Source organism: Lepidochelys olivacea, assembly GCF_965140295.1.
Source record: "Lepidochelys olivacea isolate rLepOli2 genome assembly, chromosome: 1".
NCBI classification, from domain to species: domain Eukaryota; kingdom Metazoa; phylum Chordata; order Testudines; family Cheloniidae; genus Lepidochelys; species Lepidochelys olivacea.
In genome coordinates, this window is record NC_140411.1 from 240241193 (window position 1) to 240254221 (window position 13029).

A 13029-nucleotide genomic window follows, 5' to 3' on the forward strand; every position below is an offset into this window, starting at 1 on the left:
ACAGAGAGCGTAAAATAACCAGCCAGTCCCCAGATGGGCTCAGTCTACTGCTTCGGGAAGGGGTGGGGGGGAACCTTTTTTCTATCTTGGGCCATTGACCCACAATAAACATCAATCGCAGGCCACACACAACTAAAAAGCAACTTTATGGGGGGGGGTGTGGTTTAGAGAGAAATATAAAATGTTCAACTCACCCACCTGGGAGGTTCATGGAGGCTCGGGGCTTCCCCCACAGCAGGGCGAGCTGACGCTCGTGGCTCCAGCCCCACAGTGGGGCTCTGAGGCTTGGGGCTTCCCACTCACGGTGGGGCAAGCCAGCGCTTGCAGCGCCAGCGCTGGGGGAGGGGAGGGCCCCAGACTTGCCGCGGACCAGATGAAATTAAGCAACAGGCCAGATCCGGCCCACATGCCATAGGTTCCCCAGCCCTGGCTTAGGGAGACTACCCAGCCATCAACCCAGGTAGAACACATGTTGTACTCAGCAGCAAGCACTATTCCAGGTGTATGCTGCTGTTGATTAATGCACCAGCAAAGGGGACTTGAGAATCTGTACTCCTGGCCTGCCTGTAGGACTGCTTTCACTAGCATGTTTCTTACAGCAGAGGACACATCAGCGTTATCTCTGCTTTTCTGTGCTCCCTTGGGAAGGATTTGATTCACTGTTTGTAGATACTGAAAGCCATCCCCCATTGCAAGATACTGCTCCTTTGGTTGTTGCAGCCAGGAGCCTAATCAGATACAATTGATTCTCCTGCTTTAAAAACACCAACTAGCAAACCTGTGCAATTTACACATCCTGCCTTAAACGTTGCCCTCAGGTGGATAGCATCACACTAAATCACCTGCACAATTCATAAAGCAAGAGCCTCTGGTTTGCCTATTTCAAATGGGGAAATAATTTAATAATCAAGAAAATAATAAGAAAATAGAAGTGACAGCTAAGGCCCTATACACACATACCATCATCCAGACAGGCAGAGGAAAAAATGTATTGGACTTTAGCATTACTTGTATAGCTTGTCATAGCAATAAAATGTTATTGAATGGCACTGAAATTGTGATAGACTCATTTAGGGCTACTTACATCAACTGCAGCTGTTGGGAAGAGAGCCCTTTAATTTATACTGAGGAGGTGTTTAGCTGCAGAGAGTCTGGCCCAGTGTTTGCTTCTTGGGATAGTGCTGCTCTCTTTTAAGAAATGGTTAGAAGAGCAGACCATGGAGGTTTCTGGTGAACTGTGGCATGGCTGAAATCTCCTACTACCGATGTAGGCTGACTCAAGGTAGCTGCTTCTTATAAACAGGTCAGGATTGTTGCTCTAGGCTTGTACTCACCGGTGGGGAGGTTCCCTTGGGAGAAAAATATAGCTCCTATAGCAGCTGCACCATTCCTGCAGCTATGAGCTTGATAAGAGGGAGGAAGTTGCCTGCTCAGCCCTTATATGGGGTCTAGAATCACCCCTCAGAGCAATGAAGCTATAAATAAGGTCACTGGACATTGCAGATGAGCAGGCTCAGTTATACTGATGCTGGAAAAGAATGAGTATCTAAGAAGAAGCAGAGTTCCCAGCCACTGTCTCTAGCACTGGGATTATCACAGGAAACAACAGTAAATGTTTGTGTGAGTCTTTGTTTATTGCTTTAATTCCCGTTCCTCTGTCTGTTCATACCAATAAATCATTCTGCACTGAAGAGGTTGAGTCTCTGCTCCTCCCCCTACCATTTGGAACATCCCTACGGTCACAATTGCTGTATTCAGAGCCCAGAAGAAGGCTTCGCTGCTGAATCCCTGTTTCTACCCAGTGCTTCCTTAAACATCTGTTCCCCAAAAGTGCACTCATCAATGCTCCATTGGAACTGATAATTCTAGGTCCCAATTTCCCCCTCCTGCTGTAACTACTCTTTTTCCTTCCACTAGAGATACATTTTGGGTAATGTTGGATACACCTGTGGCTATGTCTTCACTGCAGGATCACCCTGGGGTCTTACCTGGGCTTTAGCCTAAGCCTTCCTATTGTCTTCACCCAAAACCTTTATGCCTGGGTTTATATATGGCTTTGATTCTAGAATTGCTTGCCTGGCTGGAGCTATAGGTTAGGTGATATAGGAGCCTAAATCCCATTTTCAAAAGCACTTAGGTGCAATGTTACCTGCCAAGGGGAGCAAGAAGACCTGCATGGAAGGTGAAATCAATAGTAAAGCTCCCACTGATTTCAGTGGGGTCAGGATTTCACCCCCAGTCAAACACAGGATATGCCATGCTGGATCAGATCACTGCTATAGTAAGCCTGGCTTCCTCTTTCTGGCATTGGCCAATACCGCCAGCCTCAGATGATGGCAAAGGAAGAGGGACTCCTGCTCATCTTGAATATCGTCTATGCAGAGCTGTTCAGGAGTGAAAGAAATTCCTGTTCCCCACAGCGATCAGCTTATCACCAGGAGCATGAGATTTAATTACCCTTACTACTGTAGCTTGCACTGCTACAAAAAGGTTTTAGGGGTCAAAAAATTACCCATCAGTTTGCCAATCCTGCCATGCATCTAATTCAATGACCCCTCCCCCCCGCAGCATGAATTCCACAAATGCAGAATCCAAATACCAGCCCTTGAAACTGACACATACATCCCCATATGTAAAACAGAAACGCACGAGTTACTCGCACAGGAGAATGGAAAAGCCAGTTTATCTAAATTATGTAAACCAAACGTTGAGAGAAGGTTTAAAGCCTCAGCAGTTATTTTTAACAAGTAAAATATAAACGGCAACACAGCTTTAAAATCTGCCTTTGTACCATAAGCAGCCAAGCTATTTTAAGAGCTGATCCTGAGAAGGAGCTGAGTGTCTGCTGCTCCCATGGAACACAGCAGAGTTGTGGATGCTCAGTCCCTCTCAGGATTAGGCCCTGCAAGCCTCAGCTTCCTAATTCTCTGGTGTGCTTTTATTATTCTACATGAGAGAGATTTGAATCATTGTGAAGAGCTGAATGTGAAGTTAATTTGTATTTTACTTCTGCTCACTAAGAAGAGAGGGATGGTTGCCTTTACTGCCATTTTATCTCACTTATTTGCATGAGAGATGAGTTGGAACCAGAACACAGGAGCAATACCCACTGATCTTTGAGGACCTTTTACCTCTGGTTTACAGCTGTTACTAAGGTATCCCTATATCAATGGACAAGTCAGTAAAAAGGGAGATAGATGTGATCCAGTGGATAGAACTTTTGTCTTAAGATTTAGAGACCTGGATTCTATTCCTAGCTCTGGCCCTAGCCTAAAAGATTGCCTTGAATATGCCTTTTTGCATCAGTTCCTCCGCTGTAACACGTAAGATGAATAACACTTACCTACTTCGTAAAATACTTTGGGATTGATAGAGGAAAATTACATAAAAACTAGATATTGTTTACAGCCCAGGAAAGGAGGTGGCTGTAGTAGCCTTAACACTGCTTTATTGTTAGGCTAGAGAGGGCAGGCAGAAGCGAGTTCCCTATTCCACATTTCTAGAACTTGACAAGGCATAGCTGAATGCTTGTGAACTGGGCTGAACAATATGGGTGAAAAAACAAACATCCAGAAACTTTGGGTTACATTTCTTAGTTCATTTTGCAAGAACTTTTTCTTTTCTTTTAACTCCTGGAATGTTGATTTTTGCAAAACATGGAGGGACTGGATTATTCACAGCTGCGTGTGTGTGAAATCTCAAAAGCCCTTTTTTCATGTCTGCAAAAAATTCTCCCTTGGCATAGGAGGAGGAGGATGACAACTATGATGTAGTCTTCCCACCTATACCAAAGCCAGGTCTTCTAGTGGAGTAAGTACAGGGCTGGGAGATTGTGATTTCAGCCCTACCACTGACTGACCTTAATGTCTTGCACCTTAGAAAAACAAACACTTTTAGCAGGTGTCATTATCTTCATTTAACAGTGGGGAAAAACAAAGACTAAGAGAAGGTAAGTGACTTGCCAAATGTCACAAAGAAATTCAGTGGCTCAGCTGGTAAGGAAGGGCTGTGTTCTGAATAGTCTTAAATTGGACACAGCTAAAACCTAAGGGGCCAAATCCCTCCCTGGTCTAACTCCATCAGATCTATACCAGACAGGAATTTGGCCCAGGATATCTAATATGCAGCAAATCAAGTCTCATGATTTAGCATAGAAGGAACTATGGGCCAGATTTACAAATGCTTACTATCAGATGCTGTACTTACTACTGTGAGTAATCCCATTAGGAATGATCTTGTAAACACTTATGACTAACTTTACTAACATGAGTTAGCCCCATTGTCCATATGAACAAACCCTTTGGTTACAACGTCACATGTTTATTTACAGGATTTAATCCCCATTAATTTTAGAGGAACTACTCCTGGTATTAAACACTGCTCCTGGCAGCAAGTAGTTGTAGGATCATGTTCTATGAAAGTAAGCCCTTACTGCAATAAGCCTTCTGTTTCTTGAATTGGATAGTTGTGGTCCCTAGCCAGATTGAAAGGAAAAAGGTGTAGACAGTCACAACTGGATGCTAGAACTTCATTATATAGGGTGTGATTTTCAGAGGTACAGAGAACCCACAGCTGCCACTTAAGTCAATGGCCCTGTAAATCAGAACCTTAGTGTGCCCAAACTTGAACACAGCTTGAAATTTCTTATCTTGCAACACATGGAGTGATTGTAACTTTTCTCCTTAAGGTCTAGCTCCTGGTCCTTCTGAAGGCAATGATCAAACTCCCACTGACTTCAGTCGATGCAAGCTCAACCCAGAGAACTAAAGTTTACTGCTTTTGCCCTCACATACATTTAAATTCATTAAAGTCTCTGGATGGAGTTTCTTTTAAGGCAGAATGCCTTTCCATAGTACAGACATTCGCGGCATTTCCTCCCTCGTGGTTCTCCCACTTGGGTTAGGCGTTTAGTCACAGCTCTCACTACCAGCCCCTCGCTCATTTTCTTGCACACCACGGCTTGTTCTGCTCAAGCCAGCATCTTGGTTTCATTTGATCGTGTAGGCACGGTTCCGATGCTCAACATTTAATAGGGGGAAGCCTCCATTTCACCTGCCACTATGCTGTAGATTATACCACCTCATGCTCACAACCTTTTACACACCCCTTCCCCTTCCACGCTGGTCCTGCTGCCTGCCCAGCTGGTTTGCGGCAGTCCATGCCGCATCCTAGCGCCCGCGGCCCTGCAGGGGGCGCCAGAGAGCTTTCTTGCCGGCAGGCGAAGGAAGCCGCGGTGAGCTGGTCCTGGGGCTGTGTGAAGTCTCTGCGTTCTGCGCCAGAGGGACGAGACCGGGGGAGAAAGGAGACCAGGGGCAACCCACGATGGCTGAGGTCGGGTTCCTTCTCTGATCACACAGCTGGTGAGCTGGCCGGCAACCAAGACCAGGGCTGGAGTCCCGTCCGCCCAACGCACCCTCGTGCTGCTTGACTGGTGCGGAGAGGTGAGTTTGATGCATTCAGGCATCTGGCTGAATAGGGCTAGCGCGCACATAGCCAGGGGCTACTGCCGCGAGAGGGGGACCCTGGCAAAGCCAGCCACTATCTTTGTGCTTTGCCAAGAGCAACAAACAAGCTGCTTAATTGTTACCGGTTTATCTCTTCGGCGGTTCCCCAAATCGGGCAGAGCTAGAAGAGGACGGGCTTCCTCGGATCATCTCCGGATTCTGCATAGGAAGGTATTAGGGGAGACACCCTCTACTTCTGGGGTTCCCTCCTGGCTGCTAATTTTAACAACAGTAGCGAGGGGCAAATCACATTGTGAGCTTGTCCATCTCTCCAGGAGTGGGGGAGGATTCCTTCAGCTCTTTCATTAGGAAAGTAAAATATTACCTGTTGCACGGTATTATTTAATCAGTGACAGCCGTGGGCTTGGAACAGCTATCTGTAATTATTTCAGGGACTGTCTTGCTATGCTCATCACACTTGGGAAGCCAAACATTTGCAAGCTGACCGTCAGAAAACGAGAGAGAAGCAAAGTATCCCTTAGAAGATCACACTGCAGCTCTATATGCCTCTAGGCTCTTTTGCTGTGATAAGGATACTGAGGCAGAGACCTACAGAAAATAGGAAGAGAAATAAATGTGTAAACTAGTTTATTAAAGTGGGGATGGCAGTTGTGTGGTTGACTTAAACCAAATGTACTTTTTTTATTTTAATGCATGGGCCTGATTGAGAAGGGAATCTTTGCTCATAGTTTTTTAAAGACATTCTTGGTGACAAACCAGCATTCATACTTTTTCAGTGACATTTGAGTATGAAAATGAATATTGGATTTCTTTTGGAGCCAGAGCACACCCAGTAGTATGTCAATCTTTACTTAGAGAGAGTTTGTTTTACAGCAACACGTTGTCTTGCTTTCTCTCTTTTGCTCTGCTGTAGAAATATGGGGTTCAGATTCTCAACTCAGTTGCTGTAGAGTAAATAAGGAACAAATCAAACTGATGGAGTTACTCCATTTATAGACCAGATTGGCATCTAGCCCATATGTTTTAGAGGAAGGTAGCATGCAAATATAGAAAAGGGACACTTGCAACCCTCTAATTTACAGTGTGCATTTATAGTCATCCAGAAATAAGTGTCAATTTCTTTAAACAATCTCTTTAAACAGTCAGATTCTCTGTGTAAATTGACAAAGCTCCATTGACTTCAGAGCTACTCCAGTTTACACCAGGTGAGAATCTGGCCTAAGCTGCAAGAAGGTTTTTAGGGTTGTCAGCAGTTATGTGTATTAGAAACCCCAAACCAAGCAATTAAAACGAGGGATTATAGTACAGATTGATTTAAGTACTTTCTTCTGCCAGAATATTCTAGCATTTTTGATTTCCTACCTAAAGCTGAAAGTGAGAGGAATGTATTGGCTGCATCACATTTATGCCTTTCTTCCATGAGCAGAACTAGAGTAAGAAAAACAAGTCTTGCTACAAATGATTTTACATGACTCGCTTTTGACAAAGCATGCAACCGTGACTTTATTAGGTTAGAAATTGGAAGGCAAATGTATGTATTCTTTGGAGTTCAATTCCTGTCTCTCTGCTGGTAGATGAAACAATTCATAAAAGGTTTTTCCTTTCTAAATGCTTGTACAAGACGAATATGATTTGTCGTTTACTTCTCTGCAAAATAAACCAGAAGCATGAGATCTCAAAAATACATTCATATCCTTCTCTAGATAAAGTACATTGGACAAGATTTGTGCAACATATTGTATTCTGGAGAAAATTTAATAAAACATTATTTTATTTCACAAAGTTTCTTGAAATGTGTTATTGCTTTAGTGTGGGCAATGCTAATGTAGCAATTAATGTAGCTGATATTTATGATTAAAATAATCTTACGTCTTTCAAAAGAAATATTGGCAAACCTTTCTCACAAACAGAGATTGACATTTTTTGTGAAACATGCTGTGTACAGAAGTAAAATTATACTATGGTATAATTGGTGAGATGAATTATCCACACTAAATGGTAGTATTGGTACAATACTAATAATCTATAGTGCCTTCATTAATAGATCTCAAAGCACTTTACAGAGGAAAGTAAATTTAGTTATCCTTAAATTCACAGATGGGAAAATTGAGGCACAGAGAGGTGGCATAACACACTGAAGGTCATACAGCAGGGCAATAGAGGTAGTAAGAACATTCTTATGTGGTCTTTAAAAATATATAAAGAGAAAATTCAGTGTCTCCTAGCCCTGTGCTTTTCTGAATATTTACGTCTGAGCTGAGTCTTCTTACACAAAGAACATCAAGGAACTTTGTTTAAAGACTTTGTTTACTGGAATGGGCAGGTGCAAATATTTAGAACTTCTGAAGACATTTAAGTAACTGCTGCTGAGTAATTGGGGCTTTGAAATAATTGAGGGTTTGGGAAAGGGAAAGGGAGTTCAACTATCTGCAAATAGATTAATGAATGCTTATGGTTTTAAAATATATTCATTAAAGTTAGTTTGGCCAAAAGTAGTAACTTAATATAAGCTATCCCAGCTGGCTTAAAAAAAAAAGTAACAGAGAACCTTATATGGCATTATGAACTGAGCGCTGAAGATTATTGAATAAGAGCCTGTGTTCAACAAAGTGTCACGGGGCATGTCTCAACAGCTGAGCTAGAAAATTACTGTGATATATATTCTACACAAAAGGTGACAAACACCAAAGTTGTCCTAGCGTTACTTCTGTGGTTGAGGACATTAGCGTATGGTTTAAATAAAGAAGTATTTAGGAAGAGTCTGATTTCTGCCTACTCACTGTATTACACCGCTTTAAGGTTCTGTGCAGAAGTCACAATGACGTGGTGAAGCTGAAGACGGGACCTGGGAACCTTCCGTCTGCTTAAGTTTGGGTAATCCAGTGAATTCTCCATCGTTCCATTTTCCCACCATGGCTAAAAGTGCGGAAGTGAAGCTGGCGATCTTTGGTCGAGCCGGCGTGGGGAAGTCAGGTATATTTGTTGTCTGTTTTTCTTCTGCCTTTGATCAGGTGGCTTTTCCCTCACTCTCTCCAGTGTTCTCAAAATGAGCCTTTTGTGTACGCAAAAAACAGCTGGGCCTTACTCTGATTTTATGTATACCAGCATGAATCATGCAGAGCATCATGGAAGCCAGTGGGTGATATGGGTGTAATGCTGGTGTCAGAGAGATCAGTATCAGGCCCCTAACTTTTAATTTAGCTTTCCACACTATTTTTCATGCTCTATGCTCTGCAAAATAAAAGGAATAGTATTAAAATGGAAGTGGGAACAGGCCTACTGTTTGAAGTCCATGCCAAGACTCCTATTGATTGCTATGGAGATAGAGATGGACTAGCATTGTTTAATTTGTCCCTATATAGCTTGCCCAGATTACGGCATGTTGACTATTATTGTTTAATTCCCTATACGAAAGGAGGTGAGAGCCGAGGTAGAATAATGCACTCGTCCTGAGCAGTATTGAGTGCTGCAGTGCCTATTGATTCCAGTGGGGATTTCTGGTGCTCAGCAACTCACAGGATCAGACCTTAGGAGAATGCGCTGGAAGCCATGTGGAGCTAACAACCACACAGCAGTTTTCACAGGATTCTAAAGAGGAGTGGAAGGACCCAGTCAGGTCAGGGTGGCTTTCTGGATGACCCAGCTTTGCCCTGTTTTGAGGAGGATAAAGCAACAACTGACTTTATTCACAACATCACTATTTTGGCCCCCTGCAGGGTGGAGAGGAAACAGCTGGCATCTGTTTTACATAGAACATCCCTCCTCCGGGCTTCCACTTAAAATTAGCTTTGAATGAGCAAGTTAAAATATTTTTAGGCTCAGAGGAGTCACAGAACTCCCATCCACTTCAGCGCCCAGGGAGCGACTGAGTCCTTTAGAGAGCTGCTGGCTAAATTCACCTGCCAACTCCGTTGGTGTACCTAGTGAAACAAACACCTAGAAGAAAGTGACAATCTCAGCAGAAAACAAACATTTAGACACCTCCCCTTTTCTACTGATCTATTCATTCCAAGCTCAGTTTTCTCAATATTGTCTGGGATTTTGACATCCGAAGGTTTGCATGTGATGCACCATTTGTACTTAGAGCAGTATAATGGTGCATTTGTAGAAACAAGTACTGACTGGTAAGTGACATGAGGTGCACAAGGTACCTTGAGTAGCTTTGTAGTCTTGCATTTACTTGAAAACTTTAGGGCCACCTTAATATACTCTTCAGACAATAGGACCAGAAGGCAAGGCATCTCTTAGCCTAATTTACCTCCTGTGACCGTTTGGGAACTTGAAAAATATAAGGCTGGCCTCCACAGGTACCATGTATTGTGGCTGTTTGTTTGAAGTGTGAGCAACATGAAGTTCCAGTGTGTGCTTTTCAGAAGATAGGGCTAGATACTCAGCTGCTGAAAATCAGTGCAGTTCCATGGAAATGTGTTTTAGTTTACAACAACTGAGGATCAGGCCCATAAACATTATTATTGTTTAGTTAATTTGGACCCGAGTGTGTTTGTTCAGAAGATATTGTACCAGGAAAATATCAGTGAAATAGCTCACTTCCATCAGCCTACAAATTAAGAGTATACATGGGACAGAGGACATTATAGCGATCATATCACAAAGGCAACACAAATTGAATTATATCTACTTATATAACATATTTCAAAGGGTGCTCTTAAGATTAAAAACAAAGATTTAAATTGCCTTACCTGTGTTATAATGCGACAGACTGTTAACTGGAAGTGCCATAATAAATCTGCCTTTACTTTCTACCATTTATCCTATTTAAGTTTTGCAAGTCAGTTTGGACAGTGAAATAAGGTCAGTTAGTTTCACTTTTTGTTTGTAGTCAAACTCTGTTCATGGTTGTGGTTGCTTAGCACAATGCTTTGGTTGGATTCAGGATAACGAAGGAGAATCTCCCTCCCAAGTGTCCCCTCTCCCAAAAAGCTTTTTCAGCAAAATTAACCCCCCTCCACACACAAACAAAATATTTCTCTTCATATGAGGTTTTGTAACTTTTGAGAAAAAAAAAGAGAGAGAGAGAGACTTTAAACGTTCAGTCAAAAATAATCAGCAGTGTCCTTCATAAGAACATCTAGCATGTGAGTGGTACAGTTTTCACATTTGGTCTTCCCTTTGTGGCCTTCACCACACTAAGGTTTTCTGGCAATTATTCCCCACTGTGCTAATATCAGGACAACTTCACTGGTGGTAGCAATACTGAGACTGCTATTGTGGATTGAGCAGGATGAGAGACAAAATAATCCCCAGAGAGCAAACTGTAGTGGACAGAGAGGCCCAGTGTTAGGATGTAATAGATGCTGCCTCTAAATGGCTTTTTTTGAGAGAGATGTAGATTCTTGAGTGTCCATATAGTTTTCCATTAAGATATGTGTCCAGTTTATGATATGTAGTGTGTGAAATCCTGATTTCTCTGACTGTACAGTACCAGACTTGACTAAGCCAGACAGCTGGAAGTTAAGCCAAGTTCTAAAAGCCAGAACATGACTCAAGACACTGGAGTGGACAAGATGTATATGAAGAAGGAAATACACGTGGCAATAAATAAGACTGTTATGATTACCAGAGAGTCGTTCCAAAATAAGGTCACTGGCTTTCTCTCTTTTTTGGCCCATCCTCATTTAACAAGACAGGGCCAGACATTAGGTTCTAGTATGGCTTAAGCCTTCATTGGCTTCCCTCCCTCAAAGCAGAACATTTGTGAAGTTACAGAAGCATATTGTAATGTCCTGGAAAGATTCCCCTCCCAATTCTTGATCAGGGTTTGGGAATGACTGAACCCGAGGTAGCCATAACAAATTTTTTGCAGAAGAAATAGTGTGTGCGGGGACAGTATGCTTTGGGAGTTTTAGGCTTCCATCATGCAACAGTGAAGCCAATGGGAGTTTTACCATTGATGTTACTAGCAGTAGGATCTTGGCTTTAGTCTGATCTATTTAGTAGTCCACTTAATAGGATGTGTTCAGTAAGACTTCCTATTCTTTCTTTCAGTATATTAATTCAAAACTCTCAGAAAGGTGGGATGGATCATGAGTGATGAAGTCTCAAGGGGCTAAAGCCAGATTAAAACAAACTTCTACACTTGCTGCTACTTGTCAGGTTTCCTTGCCCTTTGGTTTTCTAGGCTAGAGGGTTTTTTGTTGTTTTAAATGGTTACATAATATTTTTTCTCAGTCACAGCCACTATTTACTTATTATCCTACCAGATTAAGACCAGTAGATTTCATTGCTAATCTACCTCACCTATTTTATTTTCCTCTCTAGAGGTATGCCCTTCAAAGATAGAGGACCAAATCTACTTGCACAGGTGTAAATCAAGAGTACTTCCACTGAAGCTAAGAAGGTTACTTCAGAATTGCACTGAGCAATAAATGAGCATTCGGTACACAGTTTCTCTCTTGTGCAAATTAAACCAGTGGAAGTGTTCCAATGCACGAACACACCATGAGTTGGATTCTCCATTCTGTTAAGGCCAGTTTGCACTGCATAAACAATACAAAGCGGCCTTAAACTGGCTGCAGATAATGGATAGAAAATTCCTTCTGGGCAGGGGAACTGTTTGCTGTCTCCTGTGTCAGCCACTCCCATTTAAAGGGAAGAAAGGTAGTGGCATTCCAAAGGCAGGGAAGGGGCATGGTAGTCTACTCTACCCAGTCCTCCACTGGCATAAGTTAGGGTGCACTTGCACTGGAGCCAGGCAGCCCTGAATGAGAATGGCCACCAGCTCTCTGTGTCCTCTCCTCTCCACAATGTCTTGGATGGAATGGAGAATTAAAGCTCACAGTAGTTTACACTACGGCTGTCAAGCAATTAAAAAAATTAATTGCAACTAATCATGCAATTAAAAAAATTAATCATGATTAATCATGCTGTTAATAGTACTATTTATATAAATATTTTTGGATGTTTTCCACATTTTCAGATATATTGGTTGGTTTCAATTACAACACAGAATACAGAGTGTACGGTGCTCACTTTATATTTATTTTTATTATAAATATTTGCACTGTAAAAATAAAAGAAATAGTACTTTTCAGTTCACTTTCTACAAGTACTGTAGTGAAATCTCTTTATTGTGAAATTTGAACTTACAAATGTAGAATTATGTACAAAAAATAACTGCATTCAAAAATAAAACAATGTAAAACTTTAGACCCTACAAGTCCACTCAGTCCTACTTCTTTTTCAGCTAGGCACTCAGACAAACAAGTTTGGTTACAATTTGCAGGAGATAATGCTGCCCGCTTCTTGTTTACAATGTCACCTGAAAGTGAGAACAGGCGTTCGCATGGAAGTGTTGTAGCCGGCGTTGCAAGATATTTACATGCCAGATCCGCTAAAGATTCATGTCCCTTCATGTTTCAACCACCATTCCATAGGACATGCATCCATGCTGATGATGGGTTCTGTTCAATAATGATTCAAAGCAGTGCAGACCAACGCATGTTCATTTTTATAATCTGAGTCAGATGCCAGCAGCAGAAGGTTGATTTTCTTTTTTGGTGGTTCGGGATCTGTAGTTTCTGCATCGGCGTGTTGCTCTTTTAAG

General features: G+C 42.2%; 1 protein-coding gene across 2 annotated transcripts in view; it reads left to right on the top strand.

Moving 5' to 3' along the window:
- Positions 1-5262: 5262 nt before the first annotated feature.
- The window catches only part of RERG (RAS like estrogen regulated growth inhibitor), a 134548-nt gene continuing 126781 nt past the window's right edge, over positions 5263-13029 (top strand). The window contains exons 1-2 of one of the 2 annotated variants that reach the window (XM_084632080.1): positions 5263-5441; positions 8265-8438. In XM_084632080.1, coding sequence (XP_084488206.1) covers positions 8378-8438 — 61 coding nt within the window. In that variant the 5' untranslated portion in view covers positions 5263-5441; positions 8265-8377. Of the gene's footprint in view, positions 5442-5579; positions 5676-8264; positions 8439-13029 lie in introns of those variants that run through there. The other variant, XM_084632081.1, reaches the window with a different exon arrangement.